The sequence below is a fragment of the Fundulus heteroclitus genome, chromosome 14, assembly GCF_011125445.2.
Source record: "Fundulus heteroclitus isolate FHET01 chromosome 14, MU-UCD_Fhet_4.1, whole genome shotgun sequence".
Taxonomy (NCBI): Eukaryota; Metazoa; Chordata; class Actinopteri; order Cyprinodontiformes; family Fundulidae; genus Fundulus; species Fundulus heteroclitus.
Window position 1 is genome coordinate 29,078,860 of NC_046374.1, and position 13,630 is coordinate 29,092,489.

The 13,630-nt window shown below is 39.8% G+C and overlaps 1 protein-coding gene across 2 annotated transcripts in view; it reads right to left on the minus strand.

Annotated features, from left to right (window-relative positions):
- chrnb1 (cholinergic receptor, nicotinic, beta 1 (muscle)) overlaps window positions 1-7,929 on the minus strand; it is a 39,183-nt gene extending 31,254 nt beyond the window's left edge. Inside the window, exons 1-2 of one of the 2 annotated variants that reach the window (XM_021311534.2) lie at window positions 7,729-7,929; window positions 1,083-1,216 (exon numbers count right to left, since the gene is read on the minus strand). In XM_021311534.2, coding sequence (XP_021167209.2) covers window positions 1,083-1,216; window positions 7,729-7,792 — 198 coding nt within the window. In that variant the 5' untranslated portion in view covers window positions 7,793-7,929. The remainder of the gene's footprint in view (window positions 1-1,082; window positions 1,217-7,728) is intronic. The other variant, XM_012854222.3, reaches the window with a different exon arrangement.
- Window positions 7,930-13,630: the final 5,701 nt, after the last annotated feature.

Genomic DNA, 13,630 nt, shown 5'->3' on the forward strand with positions numbered 1-13,630 from the left:
TACTATGTTAAATAAATGGCTGGATTTTGCAACACATTTAGTTCAGGGTGAGGCTAATGCAGTAGAACAGGGGTGTCAAACATACGGCACGCGGGCCGGATCTGGCCCGCCAAACAATTTAATCCAGCCCTGTGGCTAAATGCATTATCATTATTAAAAAAAAAATAATTTTTTTTTTTTTTTCCCCAGTGTCCTTTCTGGCATTGTGGCAATAAGAATTGTTGTCTTAATGCCAAAAAGAACTCATCAGATTTGACTTTCACAAGTGGAGCAGTACTGCTTTTGCCATAGTGCTCCGCTTGGTTTATGAATGTGAATAGTTTTAATATGATTCATGCGGGGAATATCTTAAATGATATGGACACTACAATGGGAAAGTAGGAGAGGAAAGGAAGAACAAGAAGAAAAAAGAAAAGGCGAAAGAAAGAGGAGATAAAAGGAAGAGAATGATAAAACAATTATTGAAAAAAAAACATGTACTTCGTTTAATTGAAAATATGCAGTTCCTATATTGTCCACGAGTGACGCTGTTTTAATTAGCAGATTAAGCTTCAGGTGTGGAAAAATTTAAATCATTTCTAAATTTTTATCTGTTTGATGTATTTTGTCATGCAGGACAGTGTTTTTAAGTTCCAAAAAATGTGAATAAATGTTTTTCAACATTGTATAATCACAGTGATCAGTTCTTGTGCATAATGCACAAGTAAATGTTTAATTGAGTAAAAGTATTGTTGAAATTGCACATACTTTTCTTAAAAACGCTGAGGTTATTCATAATATATTGTGTAAAAGTTAAATTCATTTAATATAAAAATCAATAACAAGTCCACTTTTATTAGTTCTATTTAATCTTGCAATGAGTTTACTCGTGTGGCCCTCTTGAGATCAGATTAAGCTGAATGCGGCCCCTCAACCAAAATGACTTTGACACCCCTGCAGTAGAACATGGATTTGTTTTCACTGCGTGGGACGCTTCTTTATCAGAGTAATAGTTGTACATAGTTTGTACAATGACAAAGCACTTTTTTAATTGACATATCAGGGGGAAAATAAATAAGGAGATAACGGATATATTTGCTCACCAGTCCAACGAAGGAGGAGAGGATCATCCCCACGCGAACCACCACCCTCTCTTCGGGGGTGCGAGCAGGCCGCACCTTCAGGTTGTAGTTGGCGAAGATTTTCTTCATTAATGTCTGCTCTGCCTCCACAGCACCTCATCAACACAAAGAGAAGAGCTTCAGGTCAAACCTTTGTGCAGGAGGAGGTGTCCAAATACATCAGGGACAAGGTTAAAGTTATCAAGGCTGCTGGGACACAAACAATCTTCAGAAGTTAAGAAAGACAAGTTAACTGTGCGTTGAAGCTGAATATGGAAATCAGAATCTCTGCTGGTTCCTATGATTTACTGAAAAACCCAATAAGACATTCTGATGTTGCCGAACGGTGAAGCCGAGGATTTGTGACTCCTCTTGCTTGATGAGACTGAGGTCAACGCAGTGGGAAATGGATCCCTCACTGTATAAAGAGAGAAAACTGCAGGTGTTTCCATTGCCAGAGGCCGAGTCAGTGAAGATGACCCCAAAACAGTAAAACTTTTTTCATGATCAGCTTGTTAGTCCAAATCCAGCAGCAGCTGCTGAGGAAAGATCGGATTCTGTCATCCATTTCATTCATCTTTTCTGTCAATGTGGGGTAATTAAAAGAGCCAGCATGCCCAAATTAAGACCCTCTAAGACAAAAACAAAGTCTACTGGTCTAGGTCAGTTGAGTTGCAATGAAGAACCAACAGCTGGAGTACAACCTTCTTTACTGTCATGTGGTGCTAATGGCTGCAGACTCACTGTTTCTTACTTTCTTTATCCAAGGTGTGCCCCTGGCTGCTCATTGATGTGCCCCTGGGCAAGGCAGTCAAGCCTAAGCAGCCTACCAGTCTGTGTATCTGTGTATGAATGTGTGCTCGTTAGTGATTGGGTCATACTGGGAAGGGTTCTGAGTGGTCAGTATGACTGGAAGACCGCTGTATAAGTTCAGTCCGTTTACCACAGAACAGCCCCTTTGTCTGAAGCTTGAGCAGAAATGATGACGGTTGTATTCCCCGGGTACTTCCTGGAGGTGGCGGGTAATGACTGCTCTACATAGATCTGCCATGGCCACGCATTTTCCAGGAGACGGAGAGGGTGCTGCTCAGAGAGCGTGAGGATCATTCACACATGCACGAATCAAGCAAAACATCAATTTGGGCATGATTTTGATGAAGGAATCAGCATCAGAAAATAGTTAAAGGCTCAAAGCTGCTCAAGGCTGCCAGAGGTTTTCCTTTCCGTTAAAGGGGAGTTTTTCTTCCCACTGTCGCTTCATGCTTGCTCAGTATGAGGGATTGCTGCAAAGCCATGTACAATGCAGACGACTCTCTCTGTGGCTCTACGCTCTTTCAGGAGTGAATGCTGCTTGTCAGGACTTTGATGCAATCAACTGGTTTCCCTTTTATAGGAAATTTTTGACCAATCTGTATGATATGATTGAACTTGACTTTGTAAAGTGCCTTGAGATGACATGTTTCATGAATTGCCGCTATATAAATAAAATTGAATTGAATTGAATTGAATTGAAAAAAGTAGATTTCACATTATATAGGCCTTTTAAAGAGCATTTGTGTGGTACACACTAAACACAGTTACAGAGCTTTTAAAGACCCTTCAGCAGCCATTATCCAAACCTTAGACTGTTCCTGTTACATAGTTCTGACAAAAACTCCTAAAGACCACACAGACTCTTTCTTTTTACAGCCCATAAAGATCATTCCTCTTGCAGAGACACTGAAGACCTTGTATTTTGCATTAAATACAAAATTTGCTTTTGCTAAAACTCTAAGGCTCATTCCTCTTGCAGAGACTCTGAAGACAAATCTTTTTCCAGACACTATGAAGCTAATTCCTTCTAGAGAGACCATTGTGCAGAGACTAAGCTAATCCTTTAAAGAAATGACTCTTGACCAGGCATAGCGAACTCCAGTGCTCAACGGTGTCCTGCATGGTGTACGTGTTTTCCTGGTCAAATGAATGGCTCATCACCAGGCATGTGCAGAACTCTGCATAAACATGAGGAGGTACTGCAGGCATTCATTCACCTCTAGACAGTAAATTCTTACAGGTTATTACGACCATTCTTCTTATAGAGTCTCTGATCACAATTACTTTTACAGCGATGCAGAGATTTTATTTCAGGGGTGCCCAAGTCTAGCCACGCAACTTTTAGATGCATCCCTTGTCCAGCACAGCGTAATCAAATGGCTGTATTCCCTAATCAGCTCATAATCAGTGATTCAGCTCTGCAGAGGACAGCTAATTTATTGCATTCAGTTGTCTTGGAACAGGATCGTAGCTTTCGATGAATGGACTTTGGCAACCCTGCTTCATACCATCCCTCTGGTGGAGACTCTACAATTCATTCTTCTTTGCTGGAAAGCTGCACAAAACCAACCTGGCATGCCAGATTGATAATGTGTAGCACCATCAGTTTAGTTCTGCACGTTATCAACGTGAGCCTGCTCCCATCAAACCCTTTCGAGGGAAAGGAGGGACATTCAGCAGAGCTTTCCAAGCTGATTGGGCGAAGCGACCGCTAGTGTCAACCTATCACAGTTGGGTTTTAGCCAATCACGGTTTCAAATGAAAACGTCATAAGCAGCAGGCGCCATGAGAGACCACAACAGGTTACACTGGTCATGGCTCGTCCTCCTGTTTATTTTAGTCCGGCAGTGGATTCGGCAGCTCCTCCTTTCATCAAAGCCGTACGTCCCACTTTCAATAATACTGCAACGTGATTGGCCGTCCAGTGCTGGGTCTGTTCTCGAACGGTTGAGGCGGGACTAGATGAGATCTAGTGTGTTTGTGAATACACAATTACTACAAGAATTCAGCTCGCAGGCCAGGTTAGCATAAAGCACTGGTAAGAAAATCAGTTTCTAGGGAAATTTGTCCCAAACTGGCTCGTCATAGTATTTTTTCCCCTAAATATATCCATTTCCTGATCGAAAAGCTTATAAAATTCTGGTCGGACAAAGCATTTAAACGCGTTGGTAGAGCATGACTACAAGAGCACTGCTTGAAAAAAAAGGAAAGGAAGTCTGACCTTGATCTGCCCATTAAAATATGGATCTAAATCTGGCACCTGTAGCATTCTTTAAGATTAAAGGAGCTTTAAAGGCATCAATGCAGGTCTTAAGACTCTTTGCTATTCAAATAAACATTGTTTTCCCTTTCACTGCATTTTTACGGACCACCTTCTGTTTTATTTGCAACCATTTCCTCCTTGGTGTTGGAAGGTTAGAAGCATTTATAATCAGTGGCGCTGGTGACGTGGCATCCATCACATTTGGCATCGCTGTGGTTCTAGCAGAATCTGACCTGACAGGAATAAATGACGACAATCACCCAGCGAGGCGCCTCTATTAGCGAGGCACAGGGGGAAATGGCTGCTCATAGACCAGGAATGGCCACCGAAGGTGGTTTTGACTGGCTGGTCAGAAAAAAAAGCACAGTTATTGAATGTAAAACTACAACCAGAGCTGCTTTTTAATATAGGGAAACAGCCTAAACCGGTGTTTCACTTCTTATTAGCGTTCATAACTCAACTTAACGCACAAAGAGGTGATAAAGTTAATATAAAGACTGACACTGGCAGCAATAATGCTTAATTTAAACATCACTGAAGACCTTTAAAGTCTTCCATCAGAGCTCGGTCATCAAATCAACTGTCTGAGGTTAAGAAAGTAACTGGTTTCTGTACAGGATGTCCTGACTGTAGTTTATTTGATCATAATTATTTGATCATTTAATGGTTTTGGACAGTAACACAGTTCTCATCCTTACACCTAAAATTGTTGTTATTCTGGCATCCTTTTTGGCGCCTTGTATGATTGCCTTCTTGTCCATTTCAACTATTTTAAATAATGCCAATTGGCATTTTGTTCACCTCATTACTTTGTTGGAATATTGTGACAGACTGCCAAGTTAATCAAATCTAGCTGAATTCTTTACAGATTTTACTTTTCTTGTTGATGACAAATAGATATACACATATTTCCATGATATTTAGCCCTCTTAGTAATAGGTTTCCAAAGCTTTTTAAGATTTTGAAATAGAAGGAATGGGGCTGAGCATTTTAAGGGGCTGAGCGCCACATAGTGTGCATGAGAGCTGAGACTGAGATGAGAGGAAGGAGGAACCAGAGCAATTGACGGCAGATAGAGAACCAAAGATTGCAAAAATCAGCAAAAGCACAAAACATTTTAAAACTGTTTTTGACTATTGCTGAATTACTTGCTTGGAAATTTGCCCGTTCTAATTCAAATAGTAAAAACCTTTATATATGGGATAGGGGAGTGATAAAGAAAAGTGTTGTAACAATTAATATTACTATTAATATAATTATTACATTTGGGAATACCATTTCAACCAAGTGTATTAACAAATTTTTTTGTATACTGTATAGCTACAGTACTGATAAGGTACCAACGGTACATTTTACAACACTACACTGTACATCTCTTTATTGTCCCCCCTCCCCCAACATCCATCCATCCATCCATCCATCCATCCATCCATCCATCCATCCATCCATCCATTTTTCTTTCCAGCCTTCCTTTGCTTTCTCCTTTATTTTTTGTTGTTCCTTCTTCCATTCATTCACTCTCTGGTTTATTCTGGAGATTCCCAGAGGAAATATACTGCAGTCCCTCAAGGGTGTGCTTACTTTTTACCCCAGCTCTCTGTTTCAAATAAATTAACGTTTTGTATTTCTCAATGTTGCCATTGCTCTCCACAGGCTGAAATGGCTCCACATTTAGTATTTCTACATAGCCATCCTGCCTTGCTGACTTTCTCTGTTCAAATAATGTAGGGTTTCAAGAACACCAGTAAAATAAGCATTAATCAACTGTTACCACAAATACAATGAGTCAAAAATCTAACTTAAACCAAGTTTTTTAATTTTATAACCAAGGTAAGTACAAGCTAAATAAATACTTAAGGCAGCTTGCTAAACCTGTTGCTAAACATTTATTATTAGCATGTGAATAAATACAATTTTAAACATTTGGTTGTAAATTGTATTTCTACACACAGAGATGTTACTTAAACTGTATATGTTTTTTCTCTAACAAATTGCAGCAGCTAAACAAACAAAAAACAAACATTACAAAGTAGCATTTCTGAGTTTGAATGTGTTTTTTATTTTAGCCTTTAGCACCCACAGCTTCATATTAAACTGAAAGGTATTTAGACAACGCTAGCCCTAAAGTTAACATAATATTATAATTTTGTTCAGACAGCTTTTGTACATATTAGGGCAAACGTTGCAACCGCCAATCTTGTTTTTTTAAATAATTTTTTATTTGATTTTTGTTTTGCAATAATTTCTTTTGAATTAGCATTTTTTTCCCCATTGTAAATTATTGTTCTTCGTACTGAAAAGCCTACTATCTGTTTCCAAAGTTAACGCGTGACTCTACCAATTTGTAGGTAGTCACACATGGAGGGCTCTTGAGAAAATTTCCATAAATCAAATTTAATGTAGAAAATAACATTTTATTAACACTCTTTAGTCATTAATGCTCCAAAAAATGAAAAAGTCATGCTGAGTCAAAAATATGCAGTTGTTGTGGAAGCCTTTTTTTTTCTTCTTTAATAATTCAGGTGCATATTGGCAATGTTTGTTTCAGTTTTCCTGGTCACACATTTATGTCCTGGGTTGCCAGATCTGACTGACAGATCCCAGCCCAAACACAACGTAAAACCCAACCCAACTTAAAAAAATAAACATTTGAACCAATGTTAAAAGCGTAAAACTTTTAGAGCCATAAAAAAATATACACAACCAAAGAAAAAACGTTGCCCATTCAGGCATCCCACATAATGTGCAATCAGACAACAAAATAACCTACCAAAGATCACTTTCCCAATCATGTCATCAGAGCAACTGCAAGAAAAAGTCAGCTGTAAATGTAACTAAATATGAAGTTTCTTATTTCGTCTATTTGTCTCACAGAGTATAGACCAATCTAACATCTATCCTTCTCAAACAGCCATGAAATAAGTACATCAGTTGAACTTTTAACCCCATTTGGGGCGTTTACAATTGGCATTGACCAATACCATTTCATAGTGACCCTTGATTAACCAATCAGTCATTGATGATGTCAGGTTTGGTAGATTCTAGACATTTCAAAGTAAATGAACTAATAAAATGATTGCAATCAATGAGCATTTTATTCAAATGCACTCGTTTACTTTTTTTCTGCCATACAATGACACATATTTGGATTTTATTCGTCATTGTGACTTATCATGAGAACACCAAAGAAACGTTCTGGATCTGCTGAACGTTGTGGAGCAGAATAAGTCATCGTGTGTAACTGTCTGGTATTCTAGTTTTCCCAACAAAGCTATGAAAGGAACTTAGGCAGAGCAGCACACATGAGCATAAGGTTGCAACACATCAACTCAGCTAGCAACATGACCAGGTTTTCAGTCTACTCTTCAACGGTAGCTACAATATTCTTTCATTTTCCAGTAATTTATGCTCTGTCCAGGGGCACGGCAGGATTGGCGTTTTGACCGGACACAATATTATTCCATACATGCTCTTTTTATCTAGCATCTGCGTATAGATTAAATCATTTTGTACAGCTCAGTTCTGGGTACATTTTGTGATCTTGCTCCTTACCTCCTAACGAGCTCAGGCTGAATAAGCAACATGCCAACAGCAACGCGCTCGGCAGGCTTTTCATAGTGGCCCCTGGAACCAAACTGGGATCTTCAAACAGGTTAAGTCCAACTCCTGAGATTTAGATTTCCTCTTTTCTCATCCAGCAAACGGGAACGTTTTGTCACTTTGAGTTCGGTTTGGCTGGCCGGAGCTGTTGTTGTCTGTCAGTCAGGCCAGGCCCGACAACTGGTGCACGCTCCGATTACCTCCAGGAGGGAGGGGGGGCGGGTGTTTTTGCAAGAGAGGCTCTCAGTCCATGTCATTGAGGCATGTGTCTGAGCAAATACACTGTACAATACAAGTACCTTAAGGTATGAGGGAAATCAAACCAGTGTCCATGTTCTAGTTTCAACTGGTAAATGACTAAATGGGAGGGAAAGTTTATCTGTATGCGATTTCACTGAAAATGTTTAAATGTGCTCAATGTGGACGTAATGGTCATATTAATTATTGGGCTCTGCTGGAGGTTTTTCCTTCCTGTTAAAGGGGAGTTTTTTGTCTCCACTGTCGCTTCATGCTTGCTCAGTATGAGGGATTGCTGCAAAGCCATCAACAATGCAGACGACTGTCCACTGTGGCTCTTTCAGGAGGAGTGAATGCTGCTTGGAGAGACTTGATGCAATCTGCTGGGTTTCCTTAGATAGAAAACATTTTGACCATTCTGTATGATTTGATTGAATTTGACTTTGTAAAGCGCCTTGGGAGGATTTGTGTTGTGCATTGGCGCTATATAAATATTGAATTAATCACAATATTTTGATAATTTTGAAGTAATAAATCATAAATCAGAATTTATTGTGGATTTTCTCTTACACTCACAGGCTCAAACCTTCACATAATATATGTATACACCTAAGAAATGTGGTTTAGGTGCAAGCTGTAATGGCTTAGATAACATGCAAATTCAACAGAAACAGGTCCACCACTTAGTAACGGACGGTCATTAAAGCCATTAAGCCAGCAGACTGAACCGAAACTGGTCCACTCCTCTGTAACGAGGAGTCGTTAGGGTCGTTATTGGCCTGGCTTAAAGGAGCGATGTTGCCATTACAAGTCCTTTATTAGGCAGTAGTAAAAAGCTTGTTACTCATCATTACTCCAGACTTTTTGAATTGAGAAAGCTTCCTGGAGAGGAAGCGAAACGTCTTCAACTACGAAAAACAAGTCCAGTTGCTTTGTTTTTTTTACCTTTTTTTTGGAATGACCATTACCTGGATGACTGAGAATCTTCACCAGCATATCTTTCCATTATGCTTTGCCAAAATTATCCGGAGCCACAGGTTGCAGAGCCCTGGCAGAGAGTAATAAAGTTTAAGGGCCCAGTCATGTACCACGACTTTAAGAAATTCTAGTAGCTGATTAAACTAGCTCACCCTGTTGGCTTATTTTAAATTTATCTGCGTTTCACACTTTGCTTATGCTCTATTTATTATTAAACAAAAAACATTTCTGCATATTTACCACAACAACACAATGTAACAGGGGGTATGATATCGCTTATGCTACATGCAATCAGTAAGCTCAAGTGTTTATGTCTGCTCAGTACGCTCACTGCAAAATTCTTTTCAGGCTCAGAAAAGACGAAGTGAAAACCGACGGGACGAACATTTGACGTATATTGTTTTACTGGAAATTTAATAAATGGGTTTTTTTGCTGTTTGTTCTATTGTACACAACTAGACCCCTGTAGCATAATGTAATGTTACTTATATGTTTCTTGGAAATTTGCCGTTTTAACATAGTCTTCGCTCAAAAATAGATGTAGTAATTGGTCATGTCTTCATATTAAGCTGTCAGTGAGATTTCTTAGTGTGATCGCTCTCCTTCTTATTATCAGAAACAACTTAAATTCCACCAACCGTTCCCAAATCCTCACATAACTGTCTTCGGTAAGTCGCTGCAGAAACGAAATACCTAAACCTACGTCCTGCTTCTGTTAGATAATGTTGTAGTTAGTAGCCTTTGACTAAGTGATATTTAACTGCATTTAAATGAAAGTGGATACTTAGCTGTTGAGTTTAGGGTGTCTTGTAAAATTACTTCAAATAAGACTAAATTCTAACTAGGCAGACATTGGCAACACAGAGGCAACCGGTGCTTTGGTCCACCAGTGAGTTGATGTGATTTACCTGCCAGATGCTGCTTTATTCTCCGTAGGCCCATGAAGTGAGACGTCTCTCTCTCTCTCTCTTCTTTTAACACATCCCTCCGCTCATCTTTTCACGCCGCTCTGCTCTAACACCCATCTTTCACCGATCCACTCAGCCTTAATTTACGATCCGCTGTCTGTGCCATTTGGCCTGTGGCCAATTTAATTATGAAAGAAGGTAACTATTAACAGCTAGCAGCCAGAGTCAAGTCACTCGGCACATCTGCGATCAGCAGGGAGCGGGCGAAGATGATGTGTGCACTGACTCAGAGTCACACCGGCGGCTTCCTTTAAATCGCATTAAGGGTTCATTCTTGTTTCCAGCAATGCATGACTTGAGCTTGATTAAAATAATCAGGTTACAGTTTAGCGTCATCCCTTTTTTTGCAGATATGTACCTGGATGAATGTTTAATTTGGTTAAAGGGCGCCGTGAATGTAAAGCGCTGGCCTGTTTGGAGCGGATCCAGGTAAACACGGCGAGCTTGCACTTTCCGGCCAGGACATAAAGGGGAGTAAATGGTGTTTACTGACAAAGCGGCTTTCAAGACTTATCTTGCTTCCTAATGTGTTTCTCGTCCACCCAGACAGAGCTTCTTATCACATATTTGCATTGCGTTTTGTGCTGCGGCGCTTTCGTACGCGTACAGACGAGCGTATCGGGGGGCACTTTGAGACACGGATGAGCTGCTGATCGAGTCGGAGATCTTCGGAGTCAGCTAAAGCGGCACTGGGCCACAAGCTACCTGACTTCAGGGTTTCGGTTTGTCGGCAAAATAAAAAAAAAGGTAAAAAAAAAACAGATAAAAATAAACAGGATTGTCTCTCTCCAGGAATAATTATTGTTGCCTTTCAGTTGGTACCTTCTTCTTGGAAAATCACGTAAATATACATACAGCGAAAGGTCGCAGCACCCTTACTGATTGTTTTCTGCTATTGCGTTTTCCCGCCACACTTTTGTGTTTCACTCAATCAATGTCTAAAAATCAGAGACAACCTGTATGAATAAAAATACCATGCGAACCAAACTGACCCCATGTGAAAAAGTAACCACCCCTTAAACCTCTACCTGGTTTTACTACCCTTGGCAGAAGAGACTGCCATCAAGCATTTGCATCAGTCAGTAGTTGCCCTCAGGTCCCATTGCCCTTCGTGTTTTAAATGCCCCCAGCACACCTGATTTAAATGATTGCATTACCTCCTCAGCGTGCCATCAAGTGCTACAGAAGCCTGTTAATCACCTATTCGTTTACGTCAGGTGTGTGGCTGAAATGAAACACCTGAAACACGCCGTACCGTGGGCTCTGGGGTGCAGAAACTTAATTCACCCATAAGATGAGGAATTCAAGCATGAAATGCCAGATCAAGGTCATAACACAGCATCTCCACTGAATTTCAGACTTTGACTAGGCCACTTAAAAACCTTCATCTTATGCATTTTTTTGAGTCATTCAAAGGTGGACTTATCATTTTTGGTTTCATGACCATGTTTGATTGTTGGTAAGATGTTGTTATATTGTCTATATTTTTTTTGCCCGCTTCATGCTGTGAGATTGTATTTAGGTGATTTTTGGACTCGTGACTTGGTGTAGCTGGAGAAATGAAACAACAACCAAAGAAAAACGTGTTTAATCAAAAGTATTCCTAATTCAGCAAAAGACAACATATTTTCACATAAGGCCTGATTTGTTTGGACAGCTGTTTTTTCATAATGAATAAAATAATAACCAGATTTTCTTTCTTATCTAATGAGATTATCTTCTGTTTATTTTTTTATCTGTGACAAAACAATCAAAAAGACCAAATACAGAGGTCTTCATGGAAGGCGGCCCTTGCAAAGCCTCTCGATTAAATGGGACAAATCCTGCTTTTCAGTTCTTCCTTTTCACATGGAAATCATTCAGTTGAGCTCTATGTAAAATGGAACTGCAATACTTTGGTCTGAAATCCTTGTTCATTTATCCCCACATTCCCCCTTTTTACCCCAGTTCTGAGGTGCGTCTGAGAACAACTCGTTTTGGTGCTGTCTCTTTAAATCTAAAGGAGGTACTTCACACCCCGCCCCCCTCCAAGTCACAGAGTCTTCCACTCCACCCTGTTCGGCCATTTTGTAGGATGCTGGTGGTCGGTGTAGTGAACAACTGATGAATCTTGACCTCGGACTACAAAACCACTGAGAAATAAGTGGCGGGTTCACAAAATTGGTTTGCCGCACCTCTAAGACCTTGTTCACCAGTTCTGCAGCAAATACTGTGATGTAATTCAAAAATAGAAAACAAAACAAAAAAGATGAACGGTTTGAAAAATATGACCCAAAAATACCAACAAGATACCCAACGCAGTTCCTGGGGAGACTAAATTCAAATTTTCTGCATTCCCAGAAAATCCAAGTACACAACAAAATGTACTTAAGGGCTAAAAGGGTGGATTTTGCATGATGTCCCCTTTAATCAATGGGGTCCCAGCCTGAAAAAGTCCTGTTATCAATGTATATCCTGAGTATAGGATAAATGTTGACTGCTAGCATTACTGCTTAGTCACCAATGTTGTCATATATAAGTAAAAGTACTACTTACTACATAGTACTGTGATGAAATGTACATCACCAGCGGGTCTTCTAAAAGAAATCGTACTCGAGCCCCATCAACCCTCTCCCTATAATAAACAAACTCTTCAGAGACAAGTGTTACAATCATACAAATATATTAGTTTGTTTTATTCAATTATATCCAATAATACATCTCCTTTTAACTTTGTGTAAGTTATTATAGAAATAAATACAGATCATATTGCAAACGCAGAGAGTTTGGGATAGTGAGACGATTAGGTGGTTAAAGGGGGTCAAAGAGTAAATACTGGGTAACTCCTGTTTCTCCGAAGGTGTCCAGTAAAAAGATCAGCGCATGCATGCTCATCGTCCCTCCACGCCGATGCCGTCTGTGAGCTCCAACGCTCTCTCTATGATCCCCCTTTTAGCTCCTTCCCCCCCCCCCCCCCCAAATGATCCATAGGTCTGAATGGCAGAGAGGTGCGGCGTCGTTCCACCTAGCCGGAAACAGGGGGAGTTACCCTGTTTCCCCTGGCACGCTTGCATGGATACACATATATAGAGGGATATATAGATATATGTATTATTATTTTTTTTTGTTTGCCCCAGTAGAATACAAAAATAGTCTCATTGTGGCTTTGATAACTGGAAGACCGAAGCGCTGTTTTTGCATTTGGAAGACAGGGAACAAAAAATATAACATTGCGATGATTTCCTTACAGTTTCTCTGGAAGAATCACAACGAGTAGAGAAATAAATAAAACTCAAAGAAAATAACAGATTTCATTTATGGGGGGGAGGTGGTGTTTGTGTGTGTGTGTGTGTGTGAGAGTTGTAGGTTAAAATCCAGAGGAGGAGTCAAAGTGTTGAATGTAGGTTGGTCTGAGATGTTCCTCTCTTTGTTAGCTTTTACACTCACATGTGCCACAGCGTAAAAGTAAAACACACAAAGATGCAGCCATGGTAAAAAGAAAGTACACTGTCATTCAATGTTATTCAGTATAATAAAAACTATTTGATCTTTACCCAGTTCTAAAATTAGTCTAACTAACTCTGAGGGTACAAAAAACACCCAACAGAATCCACGCTGACATTATTCATCAAACAAACATGAAGCCAATGGGGAACACTTTTGTAAAATAAGGAAATCAATGCTACTTCCTA